This window comes from Trichechus manatus, unplaced genomic scaffold, assembly GCF_000243295.1.
Source record: "Trichechus manatus latirostris isolate Lorelei unplaced genomic scaffold, TriManLat1.0 scaffold00177, whole genome shotgun sequence".
Classification (NCBI taxonomy): Eukaryota; Metazoa; Chordata; class Mammalia; order Sirenia; family Trichechidae; genus Trichechus; species Trichechus manatus.
In genome coordinates this window covers 1,080,130-1,092,369 of record NW_004444113.1, presented here as the reverse complement: position 1 = coordinate 1,092,369, position 12,240 = coordinate 1,080,130, and the positions used below count along the sequence as shown (strand labels likewise).

The window sequence follows — 12,240 nt, the reverse complement described above, 5'->3', positions numbered from 1 at the left end:
AATCATACAATACTAGGAATCATGACCTAGCCAAGTTGCTACACACATTTTTTGGGGGACACAATTCAATCCATGACAGAAGGTAATGGGACAGGAGTGGAGACCATGGGCATTTGGGCCTCTTCTTCATGCATCTTACTTGTGCCTTCAGGTCCTGCTTGGGCCTGATCTGGAATACACCATTTCCATGTAACGATGGAGTGCTGCTGTGCATGTCTGATTTTATGGCTCCGTGGGTCAGACAACACCCAGTTCATGATGGGTAGCTCAGGTCACATGGTGATTTGGTGGCCCATGGTTAAGTGTTCAGTCCCTACTAAGGACCAGTAACAAGCCAAAAGCTGTTTCTCAAAAGGAGAGTAGTTATCTGCAGAGGATGGCAGGGCTTTGCTCAGAAATCCTAAGGGTCTGCGCTGTGATTCACCAGTAGGGGCCTGCGAAAGACTCCAAACAGCATCTCTATCTGCCACGGACACTTCAAGCACCATTGGATCAGCTGAAGCATATGGTCCAAGTGGCAGAGTGGCTTGCACAGCAGCCTGAACCTGTTGAAGAGCCTTCTTTTGTTCTGGTCCCCACTCAAAACTAGCAACTCTTCAAGTCACTTGATAAATAGGCCACAGTAGCACACCCAAATGAGGGATATGTTGCCTCCAAAATCCAAAGAGGCACACTAGGATTTGCGCCTCCTTTTTAGTTGTAGGATGGCCAGATGCAACAACTTATCCTTCACGTCAAAACGAATATCTCAACATGCCCCACACCATTCAACTCCTAGAAATTTCACTGAGGTGGAAAGCATTGAATTTTTGTTAATTTCCCACCTCTAGCATGCAAATGTCTTACCAATAAGCCTAGAGTCATTGGTAACGTCTTCCTTACTACATCCGATCAGCAATACTGCTTCCTTACTAGGTCCAATCAGCATAATTCATCAATGTAATGGATCAGTGTGACATTATGCGAAATGGAAAGGCAATCAAGCCCCTGGGAACTAAATTATGACATAGGGCTGGAGAGCTGATATACCCCTGAGGTGGGACACTGGAGGTGTATTGCTGGCCTTGCCAGCTTAAGGCAAACTGCTTCTGGTGGTCCTTCGAAACTGGACTCAAGGAAAACACATTAGCCAGATCAACAGCTGCATATCAAGTACTAGGAGATGTATTAATTTGCTCAAGCAATGAAACCACATCTGGAAAAGCAGCTTCAATTGGAGTCACCACCTGGTTAAGTTTACGATAATCCACTGTCATTCTCCAAGATCCAAGGTGAATTGAATGAGGATGTGGTGGGAATCACCACTCCTGCATCCTTCAAGTCCTTGATGGTGGCACTAATCTCTGCAATCCCTCCAGAAATATGAAACTGCTTTGGTTTACTATTTTCTTGGGTAGGGCTTCCAGTTCTAGTGGCTTCCACTTGCCTTTTCGTACCATAATAGCCCTTATTCCATTTGTCAGAGATCCAATGTGGGGGTTTTGCCAGTTATTGAGTATGTCTATTCCAATTATGAATTCTGGAACTGGGGAAATCACTACAGGGTGAGTTCTGAGACCCACTGGACCCACTGTGAGACGGACCTGAATTAAGACTCCATTAATAACCTGACCTCCATACGCCCCCTACTCTGATTGGTGGGCCACAGTGACATTTTGGGTCTCCTGGAATTAGTGTCTTTGGGTCTCCTGGAATTAGTGTCAGTTCAGAGCCAGTGTTCAGTAATCCCCAAACAGTCTGATTATTTCTTTTTCCTCAATGAATAGTCACTCTCATAAAAGGCCATACATCCCTTTGGGGAAGGCTGGGAAAATAATCAACAGTATAAATTTTTGGCAGTGCAGTGGGGTCCCTCCCTCAAGGGGACCCAGCCTCCTCTTCATTCAAGGGGTTGTGGGTCTGTAAACTCGCTCAAATCTGGGAATTGATGGAAGGGTTGCAACTCTCTATTCTAGTGATTCAAGTTAAGACTGCTGTTCACTTGACCTAGAGTTCTTCCACTTGTACCGATCAAGTAAATATTTAGATTTCCCATCTATTTCACTCTTAGGGACACCATGACTAAGTAGGCAATGCCATAAATCCATACAAGTCGACTATTCTGATTACTGCTTTGACTCCGCTGTCCATTACTGTAAACATGCTGACCTTGTCTTTGTTGATTGAGTGCTGCCACTTGGTCTCTACCACCACGGGGTCCAATCAGCCGCATTGTAGTTAGGTGTCTTAATTCAGTTAGGGCAGTTCCCACTGTCAAACCTGTTTCCATAAAATAGCAATCACTGCAGTCTTCAAGGATGCTACGGCTCCCCTCACAAATTTGCTCCTCACCATTGTGGTAAAAGATGTGTCCTCTGGGCAGTCCATGTGTGGGTCTGTGGGTCTAACCTGATAAACCCACTCTAACATGCCAATTTCCCTAAGCCTTTGGATACTTCTTCTAAAGTACACCAAGGCAGCTTTGGTACTTCAGCTTGATTTAGTGTAGGCTACCATAATCTATGCTTCAACAAACCAACCAAATAAACTATTAGATCCTTGCCGAACATCTCAGGCTGAAAAACTGAATAAAGAATCTGTCCTTAGTGGGCCCATATCAATAAACTCAGACTGATCCAACTTTATGTTCCTTGCACCATTATCTCACATGCTCCATAGCCATTTCCATGCAGATTCCCCAAGTTTCTGTTTTACTTATTAGAAAAGTCAAGTAGTTCTTTTGGAGTGTAGTATTCCTCCTCCTGGGTCATACTTTGTACTTTACGTTTTGGGGCTCGCTGGGACTTAAGTCTAGTTACAGGTCTAGAAGCAAAAATGGGTGGTGTGGGTGGGTCCTGGGAACATTCAGCAAAGTCTTGTAAGGCATCTACCTCAGGCGATGCCCCAGGCAACACCCCAAGTGCCGCTCCAGGTGTTATCTCAAAGACTCTTCAGGTACAACTGGGTTAATCTCTTCAGATGGGGGTGGAAGAGATAATGGTTTTACTGGGGAGAGTGGCTTAGCAGACAAAGATGGACTGAGCCCTTCAGATGGGAGTGAGAGGGCTCGTTCTGTTGGCAGGAGTGATTCAACAGGATTTAGGGGCTCAGCTTCCGATTATCTGCCCATATGTCCCTATCCCAACTTTCAGGATCCCATTTCTTCCCAATCAATGCCTCACTTTAACTTCAGACATCATTCGAGGTTGGGAACTCAACTGGCACTATGATTCAGCCACTCTTATGGTAAGACTCTGGGTTTGGTTTTCGGCAATATCAGCCCTGTTACTACAAGAAATAAGGATTTCTTTCAGGGCACAAGCGGGAACGTTCAGAAATTTTATGCAGTGCTTGAAGCCCTCGGCTCATCTCTTTCTTTCACCACTGTATCCAGCGAAAGTAGAACCAATCATCCAGCTTCCCTACACCTCTCATTCTGACAAAATCATAGAAAAGTATCAAACATGCAATCACCAGAGCCTCCCTTCTCACCAATACTTGATCTACTGGTGTGATATTTTGTGTATTAGTATTGCCACTTCATGCCATAGATTAGCAGCACCCTCTTTACTACTGAAGGCAGAATCATCAGCGCTTTTAAGACTAGTCAAATTTGAGAACCTATTTAGAAAATTCATCCTTATGATTTTGTTTCTCTAGAACAATTCTCAGTACCAAATGTCTTCAGCTGGGTTCTCTAGAAAAGCAAAACCAGTGAAGCATATACATACACACACACACACACACACACACACACAGAGATTTATCTGAAGGAAATGGCACATGCAATTGTAGAGGCTGGCAAGTCCCAAGTCCATGGGTCAGTCATCAGACTGGAGGCTTCTCCTGACTCACGAAGCTGCAGGGGCTGACGAACCCCAGATCAGCAGGTCAGACAGTAGACTGCTGGCTCAAGTCCCAAGAACTGGAGGTTATATGATGAGGAGTCAGATGCAGGATCCAGAACAAGCGCGTGAGCTTTGCCAGAAGGTCCATATATATACTGGGTACAGGCCACATCCCTGAGGAAACTCCCCTTACGCTAACTGGCTGATCACATCAGATCACATCATGGAGGTGATAACGTTATGTTACTTATAGGAGATCACAAAACGGAGGATAATTACATAATAGTGAGCATCATGGCCTAGCCAAATTGACACATAACATTAACCATCCCAACAGGCACACCCTTTAGCCTAAGACTAGGAACCTATCCCTCAGACATTCTGAAACGTTTACAAAAATGTCACATGGGCATGGATATTTACTGCAACCCTGCTGCAAGTAACAAAAACTTGTATACAGCCTAGATGCCCATCAACAAGCAACAGTTAAATAAATATAGCACCTCCATACAATGGGATCCTACGCGATAATTAAAAAGAACAAGGCAATTCTGTAGCAGTGATATGAAAAGATGTTCAAGACATACTGCTAAGCGAAAAACCACAAGGCACTGAACAGCATGTACTGTGTAAAAATATATCGGTCTGTATCTACGCATTTACAAAGACGTATGTACGCTTCCATGCAGACAGAGCATCTCGGAAGGATACACAAGAAATGAGAAGCAGGAGTTGCTTCTGCAAGGAGAGGAACCAGGTGGCGGGGAGCGCAGATGAGAGCGTGTTAGCTATCACTGCGTGCCCTCCTGAAAGCTGTGCGTTTTAACCATATGTCTGTATTACCTATTCCAACACTTAACCGAACAAATCTTAAAAACACAGTAAGTGATTAACATTTAAAAAAAACCCGGTAATCAGAAACTGCATAGGTAGTGAGGCGGGGAGAGGAGCTCTGGTGGCACAGTGGCGAAGTGCTCGGCTGTAACAGAAAGGTTGGCAGTTTGAACCTACCTGGCAGCTATGGAGAAGAAAGGCCTGGTGATCTGCTCCCGTAAAGATCACAGCGTCGGAAACCCTGTGGGGCAGTTCTACTCTGTCACGTGGGGTCGCTGTGAGTCTGAAACGCACTGGTCAGCACCCAACAACAACAGCAGTGGGGAGGGAGTTGAGAGAGGACGTTAAGAGATGCTCTGGCCCAAGCAGTCTTTTTGTCCATCTGTCTGTCCCTAACGAGGGCAGAGCAGCACCAGGATGCACCGAAAATTTTACTCAGATTGACATTAACCCAATTTCCCACAACTCTTTCAACAACTCTTCGCACAACCCAAGAGTGACTGGGCGGGGGGAACCAAACTCCTTGGCATCAAGTTGGTTCCGACTCATAGCGACCCTATAAGACAGAGTAGAACTGCCCCATAGGGTTTCCAAGGAACGGCTGGTGGATTTGAACTGCCGACCTTTTTGGTTAGCAGCCGAGCTCTTAACCCCTGCACCACCAGGGCGGATCTACCCCCAGGAAGTGCAACTGTCTCTGAATTAGTCACCAAAACACCAAACCAAACCAGCTGCTCCTGAGTCAATTCCGACTCGTGGCAACCCTACGTGGGTCAGAGTAGAACTATGCTCCATGCGGTTTTCAATGGCTGGTTTTTCAGAAGCAGATCGCCAGGCCTTTCTTCAGAGGCACCTCTGGGTAGGTTCAAACTGCCAGCCTTAAAGGAGGGGAAATAGCTCCTCTGTCGAGCCTGCAGAGGTATCAGTCTCCTCTGGTACTCCTCGGGCCCATGCTTCACCTCTTTCTGCGGGTCATTTTACCTGCCAGCAGCACCTGCGTCAGAGAGCATGAAATTCAATTCAGGTCAACACTTGGAAGTGACCACAGTCCAGGGGAGGAAGAGGTTTCAAGGGTCAGTTAAAACAAGGTTGGGGTATTATGTACGGGTTTCAATTAGCCGAGGTAGCAGGTCTCTCCGTTACCGTGAATAATTGAGGAGGGACTGTACAGACCAAGGTCAAGGCTGCCTGCCCAAAGCACCTTCCCACAGAGAGCAGCCCGTGTCTGCAGGTGGACGTGGCTGCCACTCCCCACACCCTCTGGGAGGAGAACAGCTGGGATGGATGGTGGGACCGCCGTACTGGAACAGCCAGCAGCGGGCGGAATTCTAGAGTCTCACAGATGTGAACCAGAGCCGGTATACACAGAAGCCAAGCCTTGTGCCCGTGATTCCACACCTGCAGAGCAAATGCAGGCTTGTACTCCTTTTTGGGGGCGTGCTTCTGCACTGTGCTGCCGCCTCAAGGCACCCTTTGAAGTCTGCGGCCCCTGAGTTTCAATGAGCGCTACGAACCAAGCCCTACGTGCCAATCATTCCACCATTTACAAGTACTTCAAAAGACGTGGGGCGGGAGGTTCAAAAACGAAGGTGTTTGCCACCACAGCACATAACCTCGCCAGTTACAGGCACTGCCCTGTGAAACATGGCACTGGTGGCAAGCGCTTTTCCAAACGCCTCCTTCTTGCCGAGACGTCCCTGCTGGGAGGACTAGGGATTTCAGCTCCCTAAGCTGGTCTCCGTCCTCAGAGCTATTACCCCTACATTTCCAGCACTTAAAAACACAGGATTTACCACCTGTTTGTTTCTGAAATACTTTCTAAAAACAGATCTGCCAAAGGCCACCTCTAAAATTAGTCATATTTCCTGCAATGCACAAGGTCGTAAATCATATTTTTAGTAACTCCTTCACTCCAGGTACCTATCTGGCACCGTCATGCTCAAGGCGTGATTACTGGCAACTGACTAAGCAGGAAACCCTTATTTTTAGTCCAAAAATAGCTCCGGTGAAAGTGATAAACAGGTTTAATTTTTTTAACCAAGGATTAGAACAAGATATTTAAACATCTTTACCAATCATTCTGTGTATCTGCTTTGCATCCCAGTGTGGCTTAATCACAAAAGAAGGTAATGGTGGCATCAGCCGTTTTCCCTTTTGGCAGCTAATGCATATGGCCTCCCAAACCAGCTCCATACCGAAAACATATCTAAGTTTGCCTCCACCAAGCTGTTTTCAACTGTATTTTACCAACTTTTTGAAAATGTAGTAATAGTCTACTATGTGTCCTGGTGGTGTAGTGGTTAAGAGCTCAGCTGCTAACCAAAAGGTCAGCAGTTCGAATCCACCAGCCGCTCCTTGGAAACCCTATGGGGCAGTTCTACTCTGTCCTACAGGGTCGCTATGAGTCAGAATTAACTTGACGGCAATGAGTTTGGATTTTTTTTTTGCTATGGGCCAGATTTGGGGGCTGTGGTAGTTCTGGTAGATTCTTACCCTCCGTGAGCGAAAACCTGATGTACGGTCACCACCCGTCTGTCGGTGGAGGCTTGCATGTTGCTATGATGCTGAGCAAGTTTCAGTGGAGCTTCCAGACTTAAGACGCACTAGGAAGAAAGGGCCTGGTGATCTCTTCTGAAAATCAGCCAATGAAAACCCTATGGATCACAACAGTTGAACTCACAATCGATCATGGGGATGGCACAGGACTGGGCAGGGTTCCGTTCTGCTGTGCGGGGAGTCGCCGTAAGTCAGGACAGACTTGACAGCAGCTAACAAGGTACGTGCCCAATACCGTGCACTTCGTAGGGATCAAGGGCCAATATCAGCAGTGGCAAGGGCAACCTCTCCGGCTCATTCAAAGTCTTCAATGGCTACTCAGCAACTTGGCTCTCTGCCTCAAAGCTACAGACAATGATGCCTTTCAAAATCTGATTTGGGATCACTTCTCCTGGTCCAGTCATCAACTCAAAGACTGGGACCCGCACACACTAAGAGTCTCACATGATCAAGTGAATTATTTATTTGGCAGCCAGATGAACAGAGATATCATCAACTCAGACCTAAATGGGGACAAAACTAGGTCTCACCCAAAGCCGCCCTTCCTTTCCAAGCCATAAAAGGGCCATCTAGATTCAAACGACCTCCAGACAAACAACTTCAGAGGCCAGGCAGGGAAAGTACTGTCCCGCAGGCAGTGGTGAGATGAGCCTCTTGGTAAGACAGGACTGACGCCTGAAATGCAAGTCAGAAAAAGTGGCTCCTTCTGTCATCTGGGCTCAGACAGGGACTCCCAGCAAGACATGGAGGTTTCACCCAAAGCTTTTTGAGAATGCGCACCAAATCAAAATGCAACACACACGCACACACCCCAAATGCCTTCTGGGCAATGCTCTAGGCTTTGGAATGTTGTTGTTGGTTAACACTGAGTGGACTCAGACTCCCAGCGACCCCATGAGTGCAGAGTAGAACTGCTCCAGAGGGTTCTTCAAGACTGTGACCTTCCAGAAGCAGATCATCAGGCCTGGCTTCCAAGGAGCCTTGGGTGAGTTCAGACCACCAACCTTTCAGCCAGTGGTTGAGACCTTGACCGTCTGCCGCACTCGGGGACTCCAGAGTTGGGCAGAAACCCTCCGAAGCCAAGTGCACGGTTAAGACCACACCTGGGAAGGAGGCCAAACTTGGGTGCCCCCTCATCTTCCCTTTCTGCATCCCCCCTTCAGCTTTGCCATGAGCTGATTCTCCGAGACAGCTGCCCTGGATCCATCCACAGGGGGAAGGGGAAGATACATCCATTTCTCACTACGGTATTCATGACTTAATTCCCCTCTCTCTGTGGCCTGTGTCATTTAAAATAGACAGGACAGGAGAAAAATGAAGGGCTTAAGCACTCAGCTACTAACTGAAAGGTTGGCAGTTCGAGTCTACCCCGAGGTGCCTTGGAAGAAAGGTCTGGTGATCTACTTCCAAAAGGTCACAGCCACTGAAAACCCTATGGAGCACGGTTCTACTCTGACACACACGGGGTCGCCATGAGTCGGGATCAACTCAACGGCAACTAGTTCGGTTTTTTGGCTATCCAAAAAGTATGCAGCCCAAGAAAGCGGGAGGAGTGGGGGACAGAGGCCTTCCTGGGTCACTCACATCACCCACTGTGAGGGACAATGAAGGCTTGATGACTCTCTTCGTCCAGGTCTTTTCCTGACAAGTTTTCCCCCAGCACCGTAAGGAACGTGCCCCCGGGAACTGTTCCCCAGGCCCCAAAGCCCTCTTAATGGCTCACCTTTTACAAAGAATGTAAGGCTGCAATTAACACGTGGTGACCTTTGTTTGGGCGTTGGGAAGGCAATATCCAAAACCAGACAGTGGGGACAGGGACTCATTAACTCAGCAGATCCCTCCTTCTCAGGCAGAGTCATGCACAGAAACCATTTCAATCTCCACAACCTGCTAAAAGCCAACTCTATTAGTTAAGCATTAAAGGTGTTGGATCTGAGAGATAACTGCTATGAATGAAGCCCATTGTTCCTTTAAAACAAGCCACCGAGGGCGCTGAAATCCAGATTTCTCCGCTGCTTGCCGTCCCCAGAGCTCAGATCCTCAGGTTCTCATGGCTGGAGAGGAGCAAATCAGAAAAGAAAAAAAGAAAAAAAACCAGTTGCCCTGGAGTAGTCAAGTCAACTCCATCTTGTGGTGGCCCCATGTGTGTCAGAACAGAAACTGTGCTCCATAGGGCTTTCAATGGCTGGTTTCTCGGCAGTAGATTGCCAGGCCTTTCTTCCGAGGTGCCTCTGGGTGGACTCAAACCTCCAACTCTGTGGTTAGCAGCCATGTGTGTTAGACGTCTGCAACACCCGGGGACTCCAGATCAGAAAAACCAAGGAGCTTTTCCAACAGAAGTACCCCTCTCCCACGCCCTCCTCCGCCATGAGAAAGAAATACCGCCTTAACTAGATCAAATCGACTGACCCAGTGAAATAATTGCACCTCCAATTAGTACCTCCTCCCTTCTTGGACGTGAGTTGTCTTCATTTAAGAAAGATAAGATGAGAGGGAAAGGGGACCGGGTACGGGGGGTGCTGGGCTCCTCACTTGGACCCCATCTGGGTGAATAATCTTGCATTCCAGCAGGCCCAGCGGGCTCAGCGCCAAACCAAACCAAATCAGTTGCCGTCGAGTTGATTCATGGCGACCTCACATGTGTCAGAGTAGAACTGTGCTCCGTAGCGTTTTCAATAGCTGATTTTTCTTAAGTAGACCACCAGGCCTTTCTTCCGGGGCGCCTCTGGGTGGACTCCAACCACCGTTTCGTTGGCAGAGAACACATTAACCATCTGTACCACCCAGGGACCCCAGGCCCAGCACAAAGGTCCAGAACCCAGCACACAGGGCTGGGGGCTGAGCTGAGTACATCCCTGGGCTATTCAGCCAAGGCCAACAGCCTTATGTGATGGAGCAAAAATGCACCGGTGAGAAGCCGGAGACACAACACGAGAGGAAGTGGAGCGGAGCCAGGAGAAGCTGTGCGGCGGGGCTGGCGAAATGAATTCCCTTGTAACGTCAGCCATTCGGCTGTCAGCAGAAAGCCTCACCTCCGTCTGCTGAGCTTAGAGAGGAAACACACACGACCAGCCTGGGTCCTATACGGTTCAAACGAAAGCAAACTCCTACCGCCCGTGCCAGCAGAATTTACACAGGGCTGCGAAAAGTGAGCTCACTGTCATTAGCCAGCAAACTGAGGCCTCGCAGCATCTGCGCACCCTGAACGGATAGAGATGCGTCCATCAGAAAGCTCACTACAAACTGAGTAAAGTGGGTTTTGTTTCCTTTGGATTAGAATGAGGTTTGAAGTTTTTTTCTTCTTCTTTGAAGAGTTACTCAGTTCAGTGAGTTCATGCTGAACACTCCCTTTTTGCCTGGAAATTCAGGCAAGAGGCACTTTTTAAACTACTCACCCTAACCCTGCTTACCCCAAACAAAGAGAACCCCATTTGGCACAGCTGCAGGAATAAGGGACAGATTAAAAGTGTGCCTGAGAGTTGCGGTCAAATGCATGGGGCTCCAGGACAGAGTGGGGAGATGGGGAAAGCAAACAGGTAGGGTGAGGCTGGAGACAGGTGGGCAGAGCAGCTCAGCCCTGCAACCAGAGGTCCCGTGCTCCGGCATTCCCAGGGACTCCCAGGCTGGGGAGCCCCAAGGTCCCAGGTCACAGGGTGACAGGGTTTGATGGCTGTCCGAGTCCAGAGCTCCCACCCCGCTCCCCTTGCAGGGACTCCTCTCCCACTAGTGCTGAGCAGCCCCCATCCTGGGGAGAGCCTTGATTCTAAGACCACAAGCTTGGGGCATCTCCCAGCCTGGGGTGACCCGGCACCTGGGGTGACCTGGCGCCTGGGTGCTCACCTCCAAAGTAAGTCATCGTACCTTGGGTTTCTGCTCGCAGGGCTAAGTTACACCTTAGATCTACCTGTGCCTCCCTGGCAAGGGTTCACAAGCCCCAACTTCTACCAAGTCTGGACAGGGAGCCCCTCCAGGTCTGTGGGTCTTCCTTTGCTTTGCCCTCTTCTAGAAAGAAAAGCAGGCATCTCCCATGCTCTGAAGTCTGGGGGTATCAGCGTGTAGTTCTGTACCAGAAGCACTGCCCTTTACTGCAAGCCCACCCGGGGGCTGGCGGGGTGGCAGCGATGGAGAGTGAGGAGTGGGGGTGGAAGGCGGGATGGAGGGAAGGCGGTGAGGATGGTTGGGGGTGCAGGGGTGGGTGGATAGAGGGGTGCATGTTGAGACGGGGGGGTGGAGGGGTGGGTATGTTAGCGGACATGTGAAAGCCCTCCTCTAAGCCCGAAGTTCTCCCGGTGCAAGCCAGAGAAGCGCTCGGCTTCCCCGCGGCCCGCAGGCGGAGGGGAATGCCCCCGGGTGCTGGCTGTCCCCACCTCCTCCCCCTGGATCCTGCAGAGGGGGCCGACTCTCAGCTTCTCCAAGGACTAGCTTATCGGCTCCCCTAGCCCGCAACGTTAGGGCGCGCGCCCTCCAGCCCTGGTGCCTGTCTCCACTGATCCGCGACCCCCACCCGCCGGGAGAGGACAGCCCCCCCACCCCCGCGCTGGTGTCCGCCAGGCGGCGCCCTCCGAGGCGCAGAAAGGCTGAGCGCCGCGGCTTCGCGGGTAAATCGGGCGCCCCCCGGGGGCGCTGACCCCAGATCGCCCATCCGGAAAGGCCGGGTGACCCAGCCGCAAGGGCCTGAGCGCGCGTTCGGCTCGACTCCTCTCTTAACCCGATAGAAAAGCCAGGTGGGGGGGGGCGGTGGATTTGAGGGGGTGGCGCACGGACTCCCGGCGCAATGCTCCCGCCAGGGTCCCCGGCCGCTCCCTCCAGCCCCGATCCCCAAATCCGCGGGCCGGGGGTGGGCGCCCGGATGGCTCACCTTCTCTCCGGTCAGCACGTGCAGCCCCTCGCGCACCTTGGCGAAGGAGCCCTCGCCCAGCTTCCTGCTGCCGATGAGGTAGTGGCCCACGCGCTTGTGGTGCTGGAAGTCGCGGAGCCGTTCGCGGGGCACGCCGCTCACCCAGGCCGGCAGCAAACTTCCCTC

General features: G+C 50.1%; 1 protein-coding gene across 1 annotated transcript in view; it reads right to left on the bottom strand.

The window, feature by feature from the left end:
• HUNK (hormonally up-regulated Neu-associated kinase) overlaps positions 1-12,240 on the bottom strand; it is a 154,583-nt gene that overhangs the window by 141,072 nt on the left and 1,271 nt on the right. The window contains exon 3 of the mRNA XM_012558612.1: positions 12,076-12,237. Coding sequence (XP_012414066.1) covers positions 12,076-12,237 — 162 coding nt within the window. The remainder of the gene's footprint in view (positions 1-12,075; positions 12,238-12,240) is intronic.